General features: G+C 42.2%; 1 protein-coding gene across 1 annotated transcript in view; it reads left to right on the top strand.

The window, feature by feature from the left end:
* Positions 1-7,751: 7,751 nt before the first annotated feature.
* FER1L6 (fer-1 like family member 6) overlaps positions 7,752-24,270 on the top strand; it is a 55,102-nt gene continuing 38,583 nt past the window's right edge. Inside the window, exons 1-11 of the mRNA XM_054385349.1 lie at positions 7,752-7,786; positions 14,390-14,472; positions 17,470-17,596; positions 18,203-18,257; positions 18,352-18,483; positions 19,205-19,267; positions 19,391-19,469; positions 20,331-20,487; positions 21,676-21,862; positions 22,497-22,689; positions 23,662-24,011. Coding sequence (XP_054241324.1) covers positions 7,752-7,786; positions 14,390-14,472; positions 17,470-17,596; positions 18,203-18,257; positions 18,352-18,483; positions 19,205-19,267; positions 19,391-19,469; positions 20,331-20,487; positions 21,676-21,862; positions 22,497-22,689; positions 23,662-24,011 — 1,461 coding nt within the window. The remainder of the gene's footprint in view (positions 7,787-14,389; positions 14,473-17,469; positions 17,597-18,202; positions 18,258-18,351; positions 18,484-19,204; positions 19,268-19,390; positions 19,470-20,330; positions 20,488-21,675; positions 21,863-22,496; positions 22,690-23,661; positions 24,012-24,270) is intronic.

The following is a 24,270-nucleotide window of genomic DNA, read 5'->3' on the forward strand; positions in this document are numbered from 1 at the left end:
CTTTGTATGGGACTTGGAAAACATGTACTGAGTCCTGAGTGTAAGAGCAGCCTTGGATCCTGCCTGCAATGCAGACATGCTGCATACACTTTGGAGTTCTGCTTAACTGGCTCTAATGCAGCTTTCCCACATCACCCTTTTCTGTTATATTTTATGTTACTTACAAAGCCCATCAAATAAATACATTCAATGGGGACCAGGACTGCGGGTATCTCCATTCATGTAGAAGTCTTGCTACTCACAGGGCACAACTCAGCCCTTTTTATTCCCAAAGGACGCTCACCCATAATGACCCAAGAGGGCTTCTAAGAGGCACCACCAGGTGGCATTTGAGGACCAAAGCACTGGTGGAACAGAGGTGTTGCAATGCCACTTACTCCTCCATCGTGACAGGGTGATAGATCACTTTGGAGTGTGGGGAGATTTGCTGACTCTAACCATAAATGGAAAAAACCCTCACACTGTTGTCTCCCCTTTACTGCCCCAGAGAAATGCTGGCATCAAGTTACTTGTGTAATGCCCTGAGGCAGAGCTTAGCTGATCATGCTCATAAAAAAACGAGCTGTGCACCACGTTGGAGTCAGTGGAAGGGCAGGAAAATCCTTACATTTCAACTTCTAGAGTGAAATCCCCAGGATTTTACAATAATATCTACTTTTATGCCTGAAAACACTCTACATAATCTCTCAGTCTTTGAACTCTCTTTCTCATTAAGAAAGTGATAGATGTAGATATATAGATATAGATATGTAGATATTTTTTTTGGTTGTTGTTGTTTCAACACCCTCTTGCTTAGGCTTGCCACATGGGAGTGGGATTATTGTGGACAAATATAGATGTCTCAAATGTCTAGACTCCCTTCCCAGTTGATGGGGAGAAATTGACACTTCTGGTGCCTAATTCATATAGATGCATTTATGACTTTTAAGGCTCCAGGGTGACCTTATAGCATCCTTTCAATATATGAAGGCCACTTATAAAAAGATGGAAAACCACTTTTTACCAGGGCCTGTGGTTACAGGACAAGAAGCAGCAGTTTTAAACTGAAAGAAGGTAAGTTAAGATTGAACAAAAGGAAGTAATTTTTTTATGATGAGAGTGGTGAGACACTGGAACCAATTATCCAGTAAAGTTGTGTATTCCTTATGATTGGCAGTGTTCAAGGTCAGATTGGATGGGTCTTTGATCAGTCTGATCCAGTGAAACATGTCCCTGCTCACAGCAGGGAGATTGGGCTAAATGATTTTCAAAGGTCTCTTCCAACCCAAACTAATCTACAGCTCTGTGATTCTATGAATAGAAGATAATTATTACTGTGTATGTTTATACTAAAGGGGGCATATTAGTCATTCCTCCAACAAGCTTTCTTCATATATTACTTTATATCTTATTTTCTGTTTGTTTGACTTTTAAATATTCACAGTAAAATATGAAAGGAATTTGAAGCACAGGGGTTCATTCCAAATTTTTGTTTGGGGACAGGCTCCTCACCAGGCATGCAAACAGCTACTTTTGACTAGCCATTTTCATCTCTGGTACTAACAATATTTGTGGCAATTGCTGGAGCTTGGCTGCTTTCAAACACCTTGGGGAATATTGCAGTAACTGAAAGAGCTTTGTTCAACCAAGTGTGCTTATTGTTGACAGAGTGTGAATCATAGCCCTGAATGGCAAACTCCTCTGAGCTGCGTGCTGTGAAGGCAGGATGCTCTCAGGGACATTGATGAGAAGCAAATATTGAGACTTAGAGGTGTTTGTTTTAGACACTAGTAGTGCTCTACACAAGTTTTACAGCCTTTATTTGAAGAGCTTCCCTCCAACTCACTTAAAATAAAGGAGAAATATTGATGAATGATGTTATATTGATGACTGTGGTAAAACTGGAGAGAGGAGATGTTTGTCTGGGAAACATCTGAGGCTGTCTTCGAATGAAACAGTGATTTTGTGGAAAGTGTGAGCTGGTTGCACTTGTTTCTTTTTACAAGTGTGGGTTTTCTGCAAGCAAAAGGAAACTGAACTGATGCAAAATCAGTGTAGACTGATTTCCAGTCCAGTTTAAAGGTGTTTGACAGAATCAGTGTGAAGCACAGGTAGCTGGTGATTGCTACCTCCCTGATCCATCAGGTCACCTGGTACTGAGTGGCAGCAGCTCTGTGTCACATTTGCAGCCCTTGGAATGTCCCTGGGATTTGTCTCAGGCAATAACCTCATGATCTACAAATAACTGTTCAGGGTGATATTATTATTTTCTCCCTCTCATGACCAGTTCAGGACTAGAGAAAGAAACAGTTTATTTGTTTTGGCAAGTAACAGGTTATCCAGAATGAAAATCAACCCTGCAATGATTGCTGTCTGAACTTGGACAAAATCACTGCACCAATTATTTCATAAAATGCTCAGTTTAAATTTGGTATCTATAGGAAAGCTGAAGGCAGCATATGGTCTTCTGGCTTTCAAAAGATACATCTCTTATGAAGAGAATCCTCTGAAATCATACTGAAGTTTAATTTGAAAGCTCTGCAGAAGAGGAGGTTATCCTGGAATACATGACTGTTTAACTTTTCACAGCCTCAAAGAGTCAGAAATAAATGAATTCTTAGCACTTGAAGAGAAGTGGGATGTTCATCCTGTTGCAAGAAATGTCAGAAACAGCTGCTACTAGACACCTGCTACTAGCCTCTTCATCCCGGATCAGCTTTTACATTGGTCCACAACTCTTTCATTGATTATTTGGTCTGAAACTGAAGTAGACAAGAACAAATTAATGACAGAAGGATAGATTTAAAAAGGAAAGAGATCCGACATTGGTGATGTAGAATCACAGGGACATTAGGAGTGAAAAGGGTTGTCAGCTCATGGACAATGCAAAAAATCATTACTTTAATCTCACATATAGGCAGCTGAACATAGAGAACTATGTTATGGGCTCAAGAATTGACAGCAGTTTTTGGTAAACCTCTGGGATGCCAACCTACATCCCTTATCCTCCATATTTACCCATCAGTGTCCTTGTGTGTGTCCAACAGGCCTCTTGCTGATGGACCTTTTTACTCATCCTAGTAAGGTGAGCTTTGGGAGGCTGGAGTGAAAGAAGGCTCTGTGCCATGTGAAGTCACTTCTGAACCGATTTGTTTATGGAAACCAACATCATTGGTCTCATGATAAGTGTTGAAACTTTGTGTCTACTTGACAGAGATGTGTGTGATGAGCTCAGATGCTGAGCACTTCCCTCAGCAAACAGTCTGGTTTTGTTAGGAAGAGATTCATTTGGGATTAATGCTTCCTTGCTGAACAGCCAGGAGTTATGTTCCAGTGCAAACAATGTGCTGATAAAACAGAAGCATCTTTTGAAATGTCACTGCTTGAGTGGTATTCACAAGATACTTTACATCACTGGAGGGTGATGAACCAGGCAGCAGTCTGGGGAATGTGTTGGTGGGCTGTAGTTTTGGGCCGTGAATCCTGATCACTGTACTGAGCAGAGAGCAGAGGCTTGTTTCCCCGTTAGAGCACAGGAGACAGCTTACTGCTCTGCTTTTGGCACTGACAGGGTTTGGCACAAAACAGGGTAGCCCTTAGGATGCTTCATATCCATGTCCCAGGCAGCCTTTGATGACTGGGAATGTGTGTATAGGGAAAGGAGGGAGAGAAGTCAAACCACTGTGACTTAATTCATACCTTGACAAGATACTAACTTCTGACTTGAAACTGATCCTGCAGCCATGCCCAAACCTTCCAGATTATTGTATACTAAGTACATCCAACTGGGACTTATTATTCCACTCCTTCTCTAGCTAAACAGCAATTTGGTGACAAATCCTCCCAATGCTCTTTGGAAAGTTGAAATTTAAGTATGTTGGAAGTGCTGGATTATAACAAGTCCCATGGAGAGAAGGAGGGTGTGCAGATGAGCTGCAAAATCAGCTTGAATGCTGAGACCTGGCACCAACAGTGAAGAGTTGAACCACTGCCTGTAAGAAAAGGTTTGGTAAAGGATACATGTCTGCCTGACTTCATGGGAGCAAAGCTTGAATCAGGAAGGGCTCCTGTCCAGGGCAGAGACCTAAGCCTTGTTTTTACATTCAGGACACTAAGTGAGGTATCAACACTGACTGTAGGCTGACCTGGCAATGAGCCCTGCCTCGCTGGCTGAGCAGGTTTGTTTTGCAGACCAGCACAGACCCAAGCCTGTCTCTGATGCTTCATTACTTCTGTAGATGCTGCAGGTTCTTGCACATTGTAAAAGCAGAACCAAAGGCATTAGCAGGGATCTGACTCATTTTGTGCTCCCTGAGCCATGCTGTAGCACCTGCTGTACAAGCAGGTAGGTGGAAGGGGAAGCAGGGACACAGAGACCTGCCAAAAGCTGCTCAGCTGCTTTGAGGCAAAGTTAGGATTACAATTCATGGTTCCTGAGTAGCAACCACCCTATACTTAGGTATGTTTTTCTCTTCCTAAAATGAAAACCTATCTAGTAAAACAAGTGCAAAAAGATAGAGATGTTTTCACAAACCTGAGGTCCCCCCGGGTCGGGCACTGAATATAATACACTTCCATGAAGCCTCTATTTTATTTTTCAGATTTAAAATATTTTTCTTTACACCAAGCATCCTTCAGTTCAATATTCAGGAGGAAATGCACTCATTGGGGATAACCCAACCACATTGCCCCACACTATCCAGATCTTACAGCAGCTGTCAGGTTCTGGCTCTGCACCCCTGGCTGACCAACTTGCAGCACTTTACTTATTTTCAGCTGGATCGTTAGCTAGATGCTTCTGTGTAGTTTTTAACAAATGGATTCTTCCCTTAAAAATTACACTAAAATTCCATTACTCAAGACACTCAATCACTTAGTTCACCAGTTTATACCTGTTAGGGAGACACCCTCTTTAATCTTCTCAGGTTTTCTAACCAAGTATCACTTTCACTCAGATAAGGTTGTTCTGGCACTTTCACGCTGATTTCTGGTTCATGTTCTCTGGCATACCTCAGAATAATTTAATTCCTATTGATAGCTGCTTGCATTCAGCAGCAACATGACCAGTCTGGAACCATTTAGATTTAGAGAGTGATAGAATGGGTTGTGTTGGAAGGGAACTTTAAAGATCATCTAGTTTAATCCTCCTGCAGTGAGCAGGAACATCTTTAAACAGGTCAGGTTGCTCAGAGCCCCATCCAACCTGACCTTGAATGTTTCCAGGGATGGGGCATCTACCACCTCTCTGGGCAACCTGTTTCTTTGGCTTAGTGGAGCACAAAGCACTGAGCTCCTTTGGGTTTCAAGGGTGATTGGCAACAACAGCACCCATTAGAGAAACTGAAAACGTGGATCACTAAGGGTTTATGGTAGTTATGAGGAAGTTTTGTTCAAGCCTTTGATGCACCAGCCCATCTCTGAAAAGACTGTGCTTTTGATAAAAGAGCTTCTCAAACAACACCTAAGTCTCACAGTGCTCTTCCCATGGGACATCTAAGTGTTTAAAATCCCTTAACTGAACAGACTACCCAAAGTTACATAACTTTATGGGTGTGGCAGGAATGAGGCTAGAAATACACTCTTACCCCTTTCCTTTTGCTGGAGGTGTGGCTGGGCCCAGGACTAGTCCATATTTTTCATGGGAGAAGAGGGACTGAGTCACTTTTTTAACATATTGACTATTGAAAACCTCCCCTTATGTAAGCTTTCTATTTCTTTACACTCTTAAACATTCTATAACTTGGTGCTGGGCACAACCCCCACCTTGACTTATCAAGCAACTCACAGAAACACTCCCTTTGTAAACAGAAGGGAGTATCTGTTCAGACTCAAGTTCATACCACAAAAACCACCCCAGCACTTTCTGTTCACCTGCTCCTGTGGCACAGAGCAGCTCCTTGTGCAGAGGGATTACTGCTCTGAGCTGCCTTGCACAGTAGGCAGGAAGGCTCTGGTGCTGTAGCCAGTGGGTTGCTGCCCACAGACATCCTGGTGTAGGGGTGTTTCTGCTGGATGGCAACAGGAGATGCAAAGCACAGGAAAAATGAGTTTAACAAATATTGCAGGGGATGGATTTACTAGGAACTAGAAATTAGGTGGCCAAGACTGTCTCTTCTTGACAATGTTTTCTCTGCAGAGTTACCAATTCAGCTTAATTCAGTTGCAAATTTTAGGGCAAGGCAGTGAAACCATTCTGTATCAGTAATGATTCATTTCTCAATTCAGCCCTGCAATAGAGATAGGATTGAAAGTCATTAAATTAAAAGTTTGGTGTTTTCTTTTTGTTCTTTCTCTCTCTTTTTTTTTTTTCCTTAAAGTTATTAAGCCTGTTAGGGGATTTAGGTAGCTAGAAAAAACAGGAACCCCCTGGGACACAGACAAGTCATCACCCAAACATAAGGCATGTGCTGCTGGTGCTTTCTGTTATTGCTATTAACTTTTTATGATGGCTTGTTTGTGTTAGAAAGAGAAGGAAGATAAGAGAAAATAGGAAAAGAAATTGAAGAAGAACACTCCCAGAAAAAGCCAGAATAAGAACTTGGGTCAAACTGTGAATTCCAGAAGGTTGAGTGAAAAACCCCTCATTTAATTTTCTGCTCCAGTGGAGAAAAGGGTATTTTGCACATGCCTTTTTAAAGATATGGGATTGTATGAGATATCTATTAATATCTATCTAATTACTATTTCTTCTCCTAGCAGAATTTTGCCCAGCCACTCAAGTGCTGGTGAAGGGCAGGGCAGCTTCTGGACAGCTAAGCTGGAAGCTTGTACCCTGTTTAACTGAGGCAGAGCAATTGAGCTTGACCTTCAGATATTTCAATCTCCCAAAAGTCAACCAAAAAAACCTGGGAGAAGGCAGAATTTTGAACCTGGGTTATCACTTGGGTTAACCCTCCCAGCATTGCTTAACTTCTTTTCTCCATTTCTCACTCCAGTAAAACTACTGACACCTCGTATGCTATGGGGACTTAATTATGTGCCTTGGGAAGAATTCTGAGGTTCAAATACTTAATTCCAAAGCTGTCCTTAGAAAGAGATGTTCAGTCTGATGGTAACAGACTGTCCTCTCAATAGGTGAGTTCCCATCAGAAAATGCTAAGAACAGTGTAAAATTGGTCTTGTGGAAAGTGTAGAAATAAAGAGCTCTTGTTCCTCTGTAACCTGTTCTCAGCAAGGGCTGAAGTATGTCCAAGAGGAAATGTCAAGCAAGTAGTTGTACATACAAGACTGGAGGCAAGCATTGTGTTTATTCACTAAAAATAAGACATATTAAGCCTTTTACCTAGGGAGATGGAAGGAGCAGAAAAGGGGAACCACAGAGTCCTGCGTGTTGGTCTGCAATAGAGAGAAGTCTGGCAAGCTATGGGTGGAAAAAAAGTGAGAAAATAGAGAAAAAGAAATGATGCTTGCATTCAATTACTGGAAAGTACCTGAACACTTAAGATAGGTCTATTTTTCCACAAAGTGGTTGCCCTGTCTAAAATCTAAATCGTTTCAATGTGTCTTAGTGGGCGTGAAAATCTCAGAGTCCTTTTAGCTTGGAGCTGTTCCTTGAGAACAGCTCACTGGCTTGTTCCAACAGGTCTCTGCAGGGCAAGAGGAGTTAATGTTTGCTCAGGGATCAGTTGTTGTTCTTTTTCAGTGTTTACCAGCTTGACTAATCAGGCACCACATTTGCTACCAGCAAGTAGCAAACCTAAATGCAATCTTAAATGCAAATACAAGCTTGGACAGCCTGTTCACAACGTAAAAGGTAGTGACTGGAAGAAGGGATGGAGTCCTCAGCAGTGGCACATCAGGCCCACAGGTATGTTTAATACCTTCAAGAAATTATTCCAAGGTTTGAGTTGAATTTAACACATTATATTTAAAGACTCTGTCTTGAACAAAAAATAACTAAGTCCTTTAATGATTGTTAAAGTGTTCCTGGCAGACCTGATCATTGCTACTTGTATTTATCTATTCCATACTGCCTTGTGCTTTCTTTAGCCATTGCCACCTGCATGAAGTCAAGGGAAAACTTTCTGAGACCAGCAGGTGATGGCTCAAACTCTCTGAAGAGGGAGAAAAGAACTCTAAGTAGTGCAGGAAGAGCTGAAATGAACCCCTTGTGTGTAATACCTGCATTCTTTATTTTGTAGCCATATGTTAGTGTTTAGTAGATCTGTTACCCAGCTCTTGTGCATGGTCATCAGGAAAGTTGTTGAATGTGACCACTAATTTGCATCTGTTCAGGATATGGCTTCTTTGCTGTCATGACTCATGATGTATAAGGATGTTAAATGTGTCATTGCTTTTCTGCAGAAGGGATGGGATTTGAAAAACATGAGGCTGTACGTGCCTGGGTAAATTGTCAGTGTTTGCAGAGGTCTCATGCTGTGGTCCTATTGTCTCCCAAGCCTTCTCAGAGCTTTAGAGTTTAAGACTATTTGAGGCCCAACTGTGAACAGTTCAAAAGTTGAAATTCTATGTTGTTCAGAGTGTGTTTGAATATACCTGGTGTTGCTTCTTCCAGATCATCTTTTAGCCATTCTGCATTTAGCATCTAAGGAAATAGTTCTTTTTCTGTAATTAAAATCCTGAAAACATGGAAGCAACTGGGTCATACTGTGAGGTCTCTTCCACCCTAGGGGCTAAGGGTGGATGATTTGAAGGGTCTGTGAAACAGGTATGAGCAAGTGGTGTTACCCTTAGCAGTTTCATGCACTTAGAAAGTCTGAGCTGGAAGGATATTGGACTCTTTGGCTACAAACTCCATATATTTACCTGAAAATTTGAATTCTTTGGTCTCAACAACCTTCCCTGCAATGATTTGCGTGTCACACTGAAGAATACTTAACAGTTTCTTTTAAACTTGTTGCCTGAAGTCATTGAGTGCTCCTGTTTTGTGGAGTGCTCCTTCTCTATTCATCTCTTTGTGTCACTGATTAATGTATAGCTCATTTCCAAACACCAGAGCGTCACTTAGACAAGACACTAAATTCAGGTACCTCTCAAGAACATGGTGGTCACATGAGGCTGTGCTAACTGGGGATAAACTCTCCTTCCTATTCAAGTGTGTTCCAAGAACAGATTAATTTTTTCACTTTGGGAGTTTATGCTAGATTAGGTATAAATCTGGCAAAAGCTTGTGTGCTGTGCTTTGATCATTCTGACAGGTATGTGACAATGAACCCAAACCTAGCCTGACTGCCAGCTGACCTGACCATGCACAGATCTGGTATTTATTATCAGGGAATCACCAGAACATGAAAAAAAACCCTGTGAGGTCAGATCTAGTATCCATCTGGCACAGTGCTCTGTCACCAGCAGTGGCAAAAGGAGGTGATGTTCAGGGAGAGCACATGAACTTTGCCACGTTCGGTGGTCCAACCCCCCCATCCCTCTCCCCACCCCTCACTCCCCAGCATCCAGAACACCTTTATCATAGGTGTTAATGTATACATCTCTGTCTGGTTCTTTCAGCATTTTCAAACCCATTTCATCAAGTGCATCCTCATGCTAGTGCTGGGAGGTTTGCTGCAGAACAAGCAGCTTTGCTTTCACTTTACCTTCCAGTTTATATTTATAGGCATTGATGCTATTTCCACTTAGTCATCCCTTCTCCAAATGGACTGTCCCAGCTGTTTCAGTTTTTCATAAAGTGGATTCTCCCACCCTTTCTCTATGCTTCCTCTAACAGTACCTAAGATGTCATAGCATCATAGAATGGTAGGGGTTGGAAGGGACCTCTGACGATCATCAAGTCCAGCTTCTCTGCCAAAGCAGGATCACCTAGGGCAGGTCACACAGAAACTCATCCAGGTGGGTCTTGAAAGCGTCTTGAGAAGAAGACTCCACAAGCTCTCTGGGCAGCCTGTTGCAGTGTTCTGTGACCCTTACATTAAAGAAGTTTTTCTTCACGTTGAGGTGGAACTTCCTGTGTTCCAGTTTGTATCTGTTGCCCCTTGTCCTATCACCTATCAGAGGACACTACTGAAAACAGACTAGTACCTTCTTTAGATAGTACCACACTTTAGATATTCATAAATATTAATAAGACCCCCTCTCAGTCTTCTCTTTTCCAGACTAAACAGCTCCAGGTCTCCCAGCCTTTCCTCCTCAGACAGATGTTCCAGTCCCTTAATCATCCTTGTAGCCCTCTGTTGGACACTTTCTAGTCCCTTTGTCCCTCTTGAACTTGGGATCCCAGAACCGGACACAATACTCCAGATGTGATCTAACCAGGGCAGAGTAGAGGGGGAGGAGAAGCTTTCTTGACCTGCTGGCCAGACTCTTCTTAACACACCCCAGGATACCATCAGTCTTCATGGCCACAAGGGCACATTATTGTCCCATGGGTAACTTAGGTCTGCCTGAATTATTCTGCGATCCTGTCTTATGATCTTGTACAGGTTCACCAACACTTCAGAGGCAAGATGCCACCCCTTGCCTCCTTCCTAATATCCATCCTGATGATACCCAACACTGTATTGGCTTTTTTACTGATGCTGCACACTGAGCTGCTGACTACAGACACCACCAATGATGACTCCAGAACCATCTACTTGGTTTTGATTGCCAGTACAGCACTTCTAAGGCATGCTCAATTGTTTCTGCCTCACTGCACCACATCAAAAGCAAAGGCTATCATCTGTTTTTTTTCCTGGCTGAGTAGACTCTGGCAGGAACCTTTACCTTCCTTTTTCACACAACAATGTTTTCTGCACATTGCTGAGTTCCTTTTGGGAGGGGCAATTGGAGCAGCAAACAGTATCCAAATTGCAGTGATTTAGTGACACGTGATGTTCCCTGACGGATTTTTATCTTATTTCTTACATTTTCTAATGGCCAATTTCATTTTTTTGACTGCTGCAAAACAGTAAATGGAAGTTTTACAGACAGTTTGTTTCCTGACTTGTGACAGGTAATTTGGAGCCTGTTCTTGAATACAGAGAGTTAGTGCATAGCTAATATTGGTCACCCTATTGTCACCTGGTGATTTTGTATTCTTATTAATGAGACGTTCACAGCTGAGACAAGACATAACATCCCATAGACGTGAAAAATGCCAAGCTTCAGAACTGATACCTGTGTGTGCCACAGCTGCTTTTTAAAATAACAGCTCATCACACAGGATTTGGTATTCCCCTTCTTGAGGGGCTGAGGCTTTTCCGCTGCAAATCCTCACACCTGTCAAAACAGTGGAAGCGGCGGGAAAGCAGGAAGAGTGGAAGCAGCATAGCTAGTGAGAGCTCTGAGCTGTGAAAGAACCACAGCAGAAATAATGGATTTGAGATAAAGGGACTCTCCTTACTGAATCAGGATAAAGTATCTGACAATATACTGCACGAAGCAAAGTTGTATTGACAAGGAGATAAATGAATAAGCAGGGGAAAAAAAATCTTCCCTTAACTTCTGTAATCCTGTTAAAAGAAGGCATGAAATGATACATCGTTTACTCATTAACTATTCATTAAGATAGTTGTTCTTAATTGTAATAAAATAACACATCTTTCCAGGAAATTAATTTATTATCACAAATTATATATTAGTTTAATAAAAAATGTCTCTGAATTAACCAGTTATACTCACATTATAATTTTAGATTGATTAGGCTTTTTATTTTGAAGCCTTGTATCATTATTGTATTTATGTTTGACTCTTGGAAGTGAGTGGCTTAAATTATGAGATAATCTAATTTTCCTTTCAATTTCCTTGACTAGTAGATATGGTTGAAGTAATAAAATGAGCTAAAAATGAGCTGAGTCTTTCTTTCTTTCTCTCTGTCCCTCTCTCTGTCCCCCTCTCTCTGTCCCCCTCTCTCTGTCCCCCTCTCTCTGTCCCCCTCTCTCTGTCCCCCTCTCTCTGTCCCCCTCTCTCTGTCCCCCTCTCTCTGTCCCCCTCTCTCTGTCCCCCCCTCTCTCCCTCCCTCTCTCTCCCTCCCTCTCTCTCCCTCCCTCTCTCTCCCTCCCTCTCTCTCCCTCCCTCTCTCTCCCTCCCTCTCTCTCCCTCCCTCTCTCTCCCTCCCTCTCTCTCCCTCCCTCTCTCTCCCTCCCTCTCTCTCCCTCCCTCTCTCTCCCTCTCTCCTTTTTCATTTGAGAAGGAAAAAGAAAAGATTTTTATGACCTAGAGAATGGGGTTCTTTTTGCTTGTGTTTATTTATTTGATGAAAATAAGTACTGATGTGGAGATAATTAGTCACCTAGTGCAATACTGTTTAGTCTACCAAACAAAACACCTTAGAAAATAAAGTTGTACTGAAAGAAGCAGAACTTTAAAGAGCTACAATGTTTTCCTTGACATTTCAAATTGAAAAGGACCAAATTGCCTGCAAACAGAACCATATAATTTGCTACTATATGGTATGAAATCTGAAAAATGTTGATTTCAGCAAGCAGGTAAAACCTGCAACGATGGGATTTACATTTTCACCATCAAATAGAGACAAGTGAACTATTTGCAATAGTTTTTTAGATTTCTGACTATGTCAGATTGGTCTGGTTAATTCAAAATGATAAATCCACAGGCTTTTATTTAATAAAAATAGTCTCTCAAGCTAAGTTTTATTCTACTGATTGGTGGTGGTGGTTTGGTTTTAGTTCAAGCATTCAAAAGCAAGAATTACCCACTTCTATTCCAAGCAGTGTTCACTGAGTTTTTGTGTATGTTTTTTAGCATTAATGTGACTGCTTTACCAGTTCTTGATTGGCAGCAAGAAAAGACTTGTGCAGACTCTCGGGGTTTTTATTTGACACTGGTTCAAGCTTCCAGAGACCTTCAGAAACTTGGAAAGATTAAGCTGCATGCTCCAGTGCTCAGAGACTTGATTTCCACTCTCCTCTCAAATGATGACTCACGAAGCTTAAAAACACACACTTGGAAAAAACAGATGGGAAAACTAGCAAGATAGAAAAGCCCCAGCCAGTCCTTTCCCAAAGTATAACTGTGCTAAATTGCCCACTTGAGCTTCTCAAGGAGGCAATTGCAGGTTAGCTTCCTGATTCCTTCCCCTTCTTCAAAATCTTGGGTTGAAAGGAGCTTTCTGGGCACAGTTTTAATGCAGAAAATGGAGTTTCTCTTCCTTGTTGCTAAGCATAGATGCTGTGTTGATCTCTGCTCAGGTGCAGTGGAGAAAAGTCCCATCTTCTTCTCATAGCTTTCCTTCTCTGCAACGTATCAGCTCCTGGCTTGGCTCTAGAGCATGGCACAGCAGATGCTGGAGCATCTCCAACCCTGGAGGTCAGGGGTGGAGACTCTTACTAGTCTTGCAGTCATACTTTGTTCTGTGTTTGGAAAATGTCCAAATAGTGTTGCTGTCCTGTTGTAGGACCAGTGCTCCTGACATGAGGCAAACACAATTTGGTGGGATGAGGTTGGCTGGCAACCACGAAGGAGGAACTGGTGACTATGGGAGGAAAAAGAAGACCCTTTGCTGAAGGGACAATACAGTGACATTTATGAACATAGTTCCTTTTGCCCCCCTCCTTTAAAACCAACTCTACAAAAGATTGCTGCTCTTTCTTTATACTCCTTCTGCTCACTGAAGAGTTGAAGGACCAAGGGAAGAGTAAACCAGGAAAAGGATGACCAGCACAAACCTCTGAAGAGCCCACCTTTGCCTGTGTTGTCACTGGGAGAGATGTTTTATCTTAACCTCAGCAGCTGTATGACCTCCCACCTCAGTGGGGAGTTTTGCCATCTGTTTCCCAAGGAGCAGGACTGCTCTGTGGGTCCTCACTAAATGTCTTGACATGTTTTATCTGTGATGCAACCAAACTGGGGCCATGCTTCCCTGCCCATGTTCCCCTCACAATAAGGAAGCCCTAATGAATCTATAGAGGCATTTTTAGCCAGACATGATCTCACCAAGCTATAACTTGGTTGAGTAGTTTTAAGATGGATCAATTAATTAGTCCAGTATAGGAAGGAGTGAGAAGAAGGAAAGTCACCTGCAGTGGTTACCTGGGGTTGATGCTGATACAATGAGCATCCTCACCAAGATTATATAGACACTTTTATCTTAATTCACTGGAAAACTGCTCTTAATATGAAATCTGTAATTTGTAAGAAGATTGTTTTCCTCTGGACTTGTCACAGGCATGAGAGTTACTTGTGTGTGAGGTCAGTAGATTGGAAATTTATCTTAGATTTCATTTCTTTTCCTCCTGCTGCCTTGGTTTGAAAAGAAGTTTTGGCTTTCCTCCCCATACATTTGGCTGTACATGGCCAAGTTTTAAAAATAAATAAAATTAGGTGAAGCACAAACCCAGAGCTTTCTCTTGTTTGCTTCAATAAAAGGCAAATCAGAATATAATCTTCTCGTTTGGAAAGCAAAACTCCCTCTTAACAGCTCCTTGAGTTAAATCAGAATCCAGCATAGAAAAGAGCTTGGAGATACTGCACTGATCACTCTTCTTTACTTTTTCAGAAAGGGGCTGTTTGCTGGCATGAAGCTGAAGAAGAAAAAGAAAGGCGAGAAAGGGTTGACTATTACAAACAAAGACGCACTGGGTAAGGCCTCATAAATCAATATTGCAACTGAGAAAAGCAGGTGGGGGATTATACTACACCTAATTTCATGTGAACTCATTTGATTAGTGTCTTAGGGCTGAGTATTGATAAAATGGGCAGTAAATTCCTTATCACTCCTAAGGAAGCAGAGAGCTAATTATTTTCAACTTAACTGTTTCATTAAGTCCACATTCAGTTCCTGTGAGTTCAGACTGCTGTATCTGGTAGAGGAAACCAAAAACTGTCAGTCTGATTCTTACCATGGAGACACATTTGGGAAAGATTTTTTTCCTGCTCTAGAGATAGTTAATGCATTGATTGTGTGTAATTCCTCCAGAAGATCTGCTGCTTCTGGAAACCCTAAGAAGTTGGTGGTGGCTGGATTGGCTGGCTCAATAAACCTGGGAGCTTAGTGGCAATTCTCCTCTTAAATGTGCAGCATTTTTAATTTCATGTTTTATTTTTAATAATGTTTAATTTTTTTTTATCCAACGTGGGTACCACCACATGACATACAGAGCCTCCCCTTTCTTTCCCTTAACACAGCAATCATTTCCAAGCTAAGGACATATTGCCCTTCACATCCTACTACTGCCATTTTTCTTGCATCACCATACTCCTCCTGTATTTCAGCCACAACAGAGTCTTCACCTCCTGTAATTTGATTTTACAATCTTGTGCCTCAGGTTTCATAGAATTTTTACAACATGTCTAGTGCAGCCCTTGAATCACAGCATTGTAATAAACCAGCCATGTGTGTCCTGACTCTGTTGGGTAGAAGAATAAATCCGTATTTTGTGCCACAAGCATTATTTAGCTAAAGGGCACTACTTTTAAGCATATTCTTCCCTGGTCCTTACAGCAAGGGCTTTGGGGGCAGAGAAAAGTAAGTTTCTTACTAATTACAAATATGTTGGAGTTCTTTAATGCTTCATGAAATTTGCCATTCTCTGCAAGATTCACTATACTGTAGTTTGCTTCAGTGTCCCATGTGAGTGCACAGATCTTTGTTTAATTCCAATTATTGTGTTTGAATCACTGAATAATTTGGGATCCTTATGCTGCATCTTCATCTACTTCATTGGTGTCTTTGCTGATGAAGAGTCTGAACTAGCAAAGATACAGCAAATACCAGTTCTGTCTTGTCTTCAAATTTGGGCAGTAGGGAAATGTTGCCAGGGAACCATTTACTTTTTCTGTCACTGGATCCATACAGATCCTGCTGCTCTGTTGTGCACAATCCACATGTGGTTATTGAGAGGGGAAAGGACAGCAATTCAGGGATTAAAATATCAGGAAAATGGAGCTGTGAAGGAAAAATAAAACATTGCAAAGAGTTTACATCTCAATATAAACAACATAGAACTCACAGAAAATTGTATGGCACGGTGTCATGCTCACAAGACACCTGTCCTCCAGCTGGGAGGAAGCTGTATCTTTTTTAGCCTCAGAGCAAACAACACAGACTATTACAAGCCCCTAATCAAACATCATGCCCTAGAGTAAACAGGATATGGAGGGCAGTCATGGGAACTTGGTGCTGCAGATGCAAAACTACGGAGAGATGCCTTTGCCTCCAGGACTGAAAATCAGGCTATGCCCACAAAGATGCAGAGTCAAGTTCACCTTCCCTATATTCTAGAGAGGTTGGACAAGATCCAGAGTGGAATCTGGGCAGCATACATGTTATGTGAGCTTGCTAGTGGAGAACTTTCATGGAGCTGGCTCATGCATGGCTGCCTTGCAACACAAGCCAAAGTTGTCTCTGTCTGTATCTGTCTGGTGGTTTATTTCTGAGTAGGTGCTTGTGGTACGAGTCAGCCAAAATAGGGATTTTCAGATCTGATGAGAGCTATCCAAGTGAGTTTTACTGTACAATATATAATCCTTTACTACCATAACCAGTTTCTAAATGCCCCTCAAGTGAATATTACAGTTTTGTCTAGTTTTGTAATGTGAGCACAGTGTTCCAGAGTGCTTGCAGAAAATGTACTTGGATATGCTTCCTTTCATTTTATGTAAGGTCATGCATAAGGTCACCTAAGCCCCTGGGCATTTCTAGGCCAGTCATCTTTACTGTTGAAGGTACCACTTGACAGCTTTGACAACATGAAAAATAACTCATGTACAGGGCCACTGAACTTTTATTTCTTATAAATTTCACTATTGGACTGGTAAATGTAACTGTTAAATTTCACTTAAAACACACAACTCCCTTTCCAAGGCTGATATTGAACTCAGACATTCTTGACAAGGGACTGAGATGTTAGTGTAGTTTCTGTCAGACCAGGAGGACAAATCAGAACAGTGCAGGAAGGGCTTCTCTGGCCAAATGTAGATATGTACATGTGACCTAGATGCCAAGATTCTGTTTATGGTCAGGAAGAAAAATAAGCACTTCTGGAAGCAATTTGTCTCATCAGAGTATAACTCTCTGCAAGAGATCCATCAGTCATCATCTTCAACTAGCTTTTCAGCTATCTAGCTACCTAACTGTATAGCTATCTAGCTGCCTAGCTGTACAAGGTCTTCCAGTTCATTATCTCTCCAAAGGGGGATGGTGAAAAATTATTTTTACAGTAAGCTCCACTTTGGTCACTTGGAAGGGACCGAAGTGAGTCAGACTGCTGTGGCAAACCATGGATGGCAGACTCACTGCTGGAAAGTGACATGTTCAAACCCCAGCAGTATTCTGTCTCTCTGTTTCTAGCAGATGAGAGATGGAGCAGTTGGATATGATTAGTGTGCATGTACCTGCTATGAGTGGACAGGGACTGAAGACAGCAGCTACAGCCATGATTTATATGGTGCATGACTTTCTGCAGGGGGGCAACTGATTACATCCATACTGCTCAATACAGACCAGTACTGTATCTCTAATTGTGATACCCAAATAAATAAAATGTTCAGTTCATGCTGATGAATTCACTGCTCTGTTGCAAGTTCCCTAGTAGAAATCAGAGATGAGTTTACTTTCTTGATTGTTGTTTTCACCAGGTGACCATGATGAAAGTGCAAGTCTTCACCATGACACTCTTGGAATACAAGAGGAAGGAGAGGAAGACCAAAAGACCAGTGATGCACTGTCCAGTGCTTTTGGATCCCTAAGCCCAAAGAGGAAAAGGTGCTCCTTGGCATACCTTACCTAACATCCCCTAAGACACCTTTTCCATCCTTTTTGGGAATGGTATTGTCCTAGGACAACATATCTGCTGACAGAAAATCCATTTGCTGACAGCAGTGATGCCTTCACTCCTGCTCTCCCACATGGCAGAGTGGGATGTACTTGTCAGGAAAATATTATCAGGTTAAAAGTGATTGTCACCAAATGCTATCCAGTGCTGGGGGAGATTGAAATGGATGCTGACAGTCCCTCAACAGTGCTAATGAACTCTGATAATGAAAATGAGCTTAAAGGGGACAGCAACCACTATAGCCAAGAGCTTGTGTAGTTGTTTTTTACACACAGGCGAGGAATGGAGCCAGATTTTGTAGGATAATGCATGGCAGGTAGCTGCATCGTTCTGCGTGAATGCAAAATATTTCCCTATTAATAAGTGTATGAGAAACACAGGGATGGTCTCTGCTGATGCAATCAAGCCTAATTGCTCATGACCAAGCTACCTGCCATAACCAATGTTTGCTTAGTGGTGAGAAGCCTTTACAACATGTCTTCAAGTACCAGCTCTTGCCTAGAGATGCCTCATGACCTGCTTTGTCTCTTAAATAGGGCAAAGCTGGTGACCAGAATTCATGAAGAGGAGATGAAATCCCAGAACTACCAGGTGAGCAGGGGTGACAGCCCCTATATACCTGTGAAATCCACAGGCAGGCTGGCCATGAGCCCAGGAGTGCATGTGGTGTTCTTGTACCTTACAGATTGCTATCACTATCATTGAGGCAAGACAGTTGGTGGGTGAGAACATTGACCCTGTGGTGATCATCGAAATAGGTGATGAGAAGAAGCAAACAACAGTGAAGGAAGGCACAAATGCACCTTTCTATAATGAGGTAGGTACTGTCTTTCAAAGAAGACACATTCTTCAATGGATGTGGGTGGTCTCCAGCACTTGATAGCTCCAAAGGGGATGAAGTAAGCTTGTAGCACCTGTATGCTCGAGTAGGGAAGTCTGCCCATGAGCTGTTTGAGTTTCAAGCTTAGCCAAGCACCAGCAATAGCTCCTTTGGGTTTATCTCTATTTACTCTTTCTCTTGTGAAGATTTGTCCATCCTGTTCCCCACCCCCTCCCCTGGATCCTGCCCTACTACCAATGCTTTATTTTTTTTTCAAATGACTCATTTAGGAGCTATGTCTAACCTACCACCTCAACCTCCCTTTTCCACTCTTTCACTGTGCCAGCTTTTTCTTGGCATACATTTGTCCCAGTCGGTGACAAATGAGTCCAAATAAACTCTCTACACCAACTGATCCTTTGGGTTTCCTTGCACCTCCTGTCCCTTTTGTCAGTACCCTCTGATGCAGAGTGAGGGCCACAGGCATTTGCAAAGGGCAGTGTTGTGCAGCTATGCAAGAAGGAGAACAGAACACAGGTCTGGGCCATGGCAGACGCAAGCCAGGGAGCAAGACCTTCTTATGTTCACCATCGCCTCCCTAGCAACCTCAGTGTCTCACCAGGGCTCTGTGTGGTAACCCAAAAAGCTAAACCATGCTGTGACAGGGCTGGCTAGCAGTACAAGGGCAATTCTGATCTGCTGTCCCCTTTTCCCACAGTACTTTGTATTTGATTTCATTGGACCGCAGGTGTTCCTCTTCGACAAAATAATCAACATCTCTGTAAGTACCTAGGAAAGCTGTATAGGATGGTGCTGGCTGTTATTACCTCTCTTTGGATTCTTACTCCTTATGCTGACTGGGAAGAGCCATAGTGACATTCTTTAACTGGCCTTTTTCTAACAGGTTATGCACAACAAATTGATTGGGAGTGTGTTGATAGGCTCCTTTAAAGTAGATCTGGGAACAGTGTATAGTCAGCCAGGTAAGTGGTGCATTTTCTGCCCTTTTTTCTGTTATATGAGATATGAGGCAGGGAAGAAGGGGAGAGGGAGGTGCACTGCTTTTCTACCTAGATGCTTGTGGTTTATGCCAAGAGAGAAAACTCTTAAAAAATTCTGGAAGTGTTGTTTTCTTATTTGAATAGCAGAGCAGCAGACACATTTTTGGAAATAAGTTCAACACTGAAAACACTTTGACAATCTGCCCATTGATGGGAAGCACTTGTTAAAGGGTGACTTTTCTTTAGGGAGTCAGAGTGGGCAGCGGAATGCTCTACAAAACCCAACTCATTCATTATAGAGTATCCAGAACTCTGTCTTGTGTGTTGAGGTAGAAGTGGTGGAGGGAAGCAGAAAAGGGTGGAGCATGGAAGGAATGGTGAGGAGAGCACAAGATGGGAGGAGGTGCAAACCATAACAGGGACAGCAGAGGAGATGATGAAGAGGAGACCATGGGCCCACTTGACCTGCCATCCTCAGAGGTGTCCAGTGCTTTCTAAAATTTGAAGCCAAGGAAAGATCACCTACCCCTTTTTTTTCTGCCTGTTTTTAGAACCACCCACAAAACTGGTTTCTTTTTCTTTTCCATAATTACTCAAGGACATGATCCTATTCCCAGCCTTTGGAATGAACATATTTAGGCCACTTTCTATAGAAGTCCCACCCAATTAAGGAAATTGCACAGTCATTCAGATCACCTTCTCCTCAAGATGAGGAGAGTCAGTAGAGTCAGTAGAGAGAAATGACCTGACCAAACAGCATGTGTCCATACTCAGACTGCCTTAGTCTCTCAATTAGGTCCTTTATTTCTTGCTCCTGGGTGTTTAAGTTTGTTCACTTTACAGGTCATCAGTTTTGTGACAAGTGGGCACTTCTCACAGACCCTGCTGACATTAGGACTGGAGCCAAGGGATACCTGAAGTGTGACATCAGTGTGACTGGGAAAGGTGATGCTATACAAGCTACGCAGAAAACAGCTGATACTGAGGAGCAGATCGAAAAGTACTGCTTGCTTCTCTCCTAAGTACCTCAAGAGTCCACTGCCCTCCTTTCAGTCAGGGTTAATAGCAAGATAGCATTGTACAGTTGGTTGTTCTTACACGCTCAAAGAGTTTTTACAATCCACTCAACCAAACTAATGGGCATGTTAGGGTCACTTCTCAGCAGCTATTAGAGTTGACCGTGCCCTGTGACTAAGTTCCAGATTATCCCTGACAGAAGATTCATTGATCTGAAACCAATGAAATATTTCTGAAAAGCAGTGCAGTAAGAAGAGAAAATATGAAGAAAAGCTATTTCTTCTCATCTATGAGATGTGTGTGCATGGATATTTTCTATATTTTTAGACAAAGCGGAAACATTCGAGGTCAGGTTGAACAGGGCTCTGCGCAACCTGATGCAGTTAAAGATGCCCCTGCTCACTGCAGGGGGGGTGGACTAGATACTTTTAAAGATACTTTCCACCCCAAAGCACTCTATGATTCCATGATAAATTCAAGTGTGTTAGCACTTGACATTCAAGGTGGCCAAATATGCTGCCAGCATACTTTTAAATTGTACACAAGCAATGTTTCTGGTCAATATTGACATACTGCATCAAGGCCACGGAGGGCCTTCAAGATGATGGAGGGATGAAATACATGGTCTATAGGGAAAGGGGTGTGGGGATGGGAGGGAGAGGGTTGGGTTCCTGAGCCTTAAGAAGAGCAGGTTAAGAGGTATCCTACATGAAGAAGGTAGAGACAGAGACTTTTCAGAGGAATATAGTAGAAGGTTGTGAGTCTTTGGACTCAGGTTAGAACAAAGGAATTTCAGACCAGATACAAGATTTTTATTTTTCACCATAAAGGTGATCAAAAGTAACAGGGTCCCAGAGACAGTAAGGAATCTTCACACTTAAAGATATTCAGAATTTGCTGGACAAGATCCTGAGCAACCTGGATCTGAGCAACCAGGTTCTACTACTATAGAACCTGGTTCTATATCACATAGACAAGTTTGCCATGTAACATTACATGATTTTCTCATGGTCATTAGAAAACATTTGATTTGGATGCTGAAGTAAATTTATATGCCCTTTTGTGTCTTCTTAGCATGCAAGCTAACTCAAAATGACAATTTTGTTGGGAAAAGCATAGCTTCTTTTTCTGAGTTGTCAATTTTAAGGAAATGATGTCCTTTTTCTTTCAGAAACCTCTTGATCCCTAAAGGCTTTCCATCTGAAAGACCGTGGGCCAGATTTTATGTGAGAATTTACAAAGCTGAAGGACTTCCAAAGATGAACTCTAGTATCATGGCCAATGTCACTAAAGCATTCATAGGTGACAGTAAGGACCTTGTGGATCCATATGTGGTGGTTATGTTTGCAGGTCAAATGGTAATTGAACTCCTTTTGATCACGAATGTAGCCCTTCTTCCCTACTGGTTATGCTACAGGCTGGTGATTAAGTGCTGGCCCTGGGAATGGAGTGAGCCTGGCCCAGGGTGGATCTTTGTGGGGGCTCTGCATACCTAGCGTGCAGGCTTATGCTTAGAAGATAAACCACAGCAATCATATTTTATACTAGAGAAATGGACTCATTCAAAGTAATTCCATTGGTACATGCAGCCTGGTAGCTGTAATGAATTTAATCTTTTATGAGGAAAGCTGCACTGCATTACCACCCCCTTGGTATTTCAAAAGCTGTTTGAAGATGAGCAATTTGTAGCAGAAAGGCCAAAGTCTGGCTTCACAAATCTGTTTTGTACACAAGGGCCCTGAAGAATTAGATTTTATTCCAGGCTCTGCTGTCTGCAGGTGTGAACCCTTTGGCCATAATATGGTCGTTTATTAGACATGGAGGGAAAACGAACGAGCTAATAGAAAAGCTGAACTACTTTCAAGATAATATATTTATTTATGCTTTAAGAATGACTGAAGAGATGTTGCTAAGTGCAATTTAAATTGTATTAACTGCCATTCTCCAGAATCTCAGCCCTCTATGGATAAATTTGCTGGCCTTTCATTTCAGGGTCGGACAACAGTGCAAAAGAACTGTGCAGATCCAATATGGCATGAGCAGATTATCTTCAAGGAAATGTTCCCTCCCCTCTGCCGGAGAGTCAAAATCCAGGTCTGGGATGAAGGCAGCATGAACGATGTGGCCTTAGCCACCCACTTCATTGACTTGAAGAAAATATCAAATGAACAAGATGGTGACAAAGGTGAAACATCTATTCCAGAATATGCCCTTAGAGTAAAATCTACTTGCTTGGGATCTGGGCACTGGCTGATCCCATTTTAGGAATGCCTAGAGCTCAGATGAACATCCATAGTATTTGCTAGTTTTCAGAGATCTCCTCTCACCTAATTTGAAGTTATATTATGTTGTGCTCTGTGCATGGTGGTCTGCCACTGCCTTTCTCGTTACAGGGCTGCTATCAAATTTGGTACCTTCTTTGTGACTGTGGCACATCCATTAGGGATGACTTATGTAAGTTTATAGTTCATGTGATTTTTGGTTGGGCAACAAAAGCACAGGGAGCAAATCATGGGCAGAGTAGACTTGTGTTTTTGATCTACCCAGCAAGAGCAAAGTATTTAGGCAAAGCTCAGCTGGGTGCTGTCACAGCGCGAGGAGGTACCGTGGACTGGCATGTTTATCCTCACACATGTGAGGTAAAGCTCACTATCTGGAGTCTTTTCAGTGGTCTGTGTGTAACATGGTCAGTTATCACAGCTCAAGTAAGGGACAGTAGCTCCAGAACTGGCAATTCAAATTCCTGAGTCCTTTACCAGAAACTAAAAGATAAATCATGTAAGCTGAGTGGTGACACAGTCTTGGGAACAGTTTAGACAAGTAGAGAAAGCCTTTAGTCCACTCCTGCTGTGTCACAGCCCTCAGTCTATAGAAGCAAGTTAATTTTTATAAGAGGTGCAGTAGACATCATGTCCCAGCACATGCAGTATGAACACCTTCTGAGAAAGCTCCATGCTGACAAGGTCCCTGGTTGTGTAGAGGGAGAGGATCTTGGGTGCCTAAGAACTGCCCTGAAAAAGTGCTCTGTATGAGGCAGTCCTCATGTATACAATTGGCTCCAGGTTTGGCTTTTAGTATGCAAGAGGCAAGATTTCTTGAAGCAGACACTGAGGAGCTAACACCTAACAAAAATGCCATTAAAGTGCTTTATCTCCAGGGTTTTTGCCTACCTTTGGGCCTGCCTGGATTAATCTCTATGGCTCACCCAGGAACCACAGTCTCATAGATGACTACCAGGAGCTTAACGAAGGTTTTGGAGAAGGAGTCTCCTTCAGGGGACGTCTCTTCATTGAGATTTCTGTAGAGATACTTTCAGGAGGAGCACGTGAGTCGAAATTTTCAAGTATTATCAAGGATATCAAATTGCCATCTAAAGATAAAGACTTCAAAGCATCCAAAGGAAAAGACAGAACTGAGAAAGCAGGAGAGGATCGGAAGTCAGCTTCTCCTTCAGATAAGATGAACTCAACTGAAGTGGAAGTGGAGCCATTTGATGTGCCTTCAGAGGTCAGTATGATATTGAGGTATTGATTGACACATGTTCCTAAACCTCCAGAGATGGCACTGATATGTGTAGTTTTGTTCAAGACATGTAACACTGTTCTTATGTGCTCTCTACAGCTTCTCTGAGCCTCCATAGTCTTAGGAGCTTCTCACAATATTGTAGCACAAGTGAAGCATTAATGTGTTCCTATAACTCGTAAAAAGTAGGACTTGGTTGTCACAAAACTGCCTCTGCACTAGCTGCACCCATGTGCTGCTACTA

This window comes from Indicator indicator, chromosome 12 (genome assembly GCF_027791375.1).
Source record: "Indicator indicator isolate 239-I01 chromosome 12, UM_Iind_1.1, whole genome shotgun sequence".
NCBI lineage: Eukaryota > Metazoa > Chordata > Aves > Piciformes > Indicatoridae > Indicator > Indicator indicator.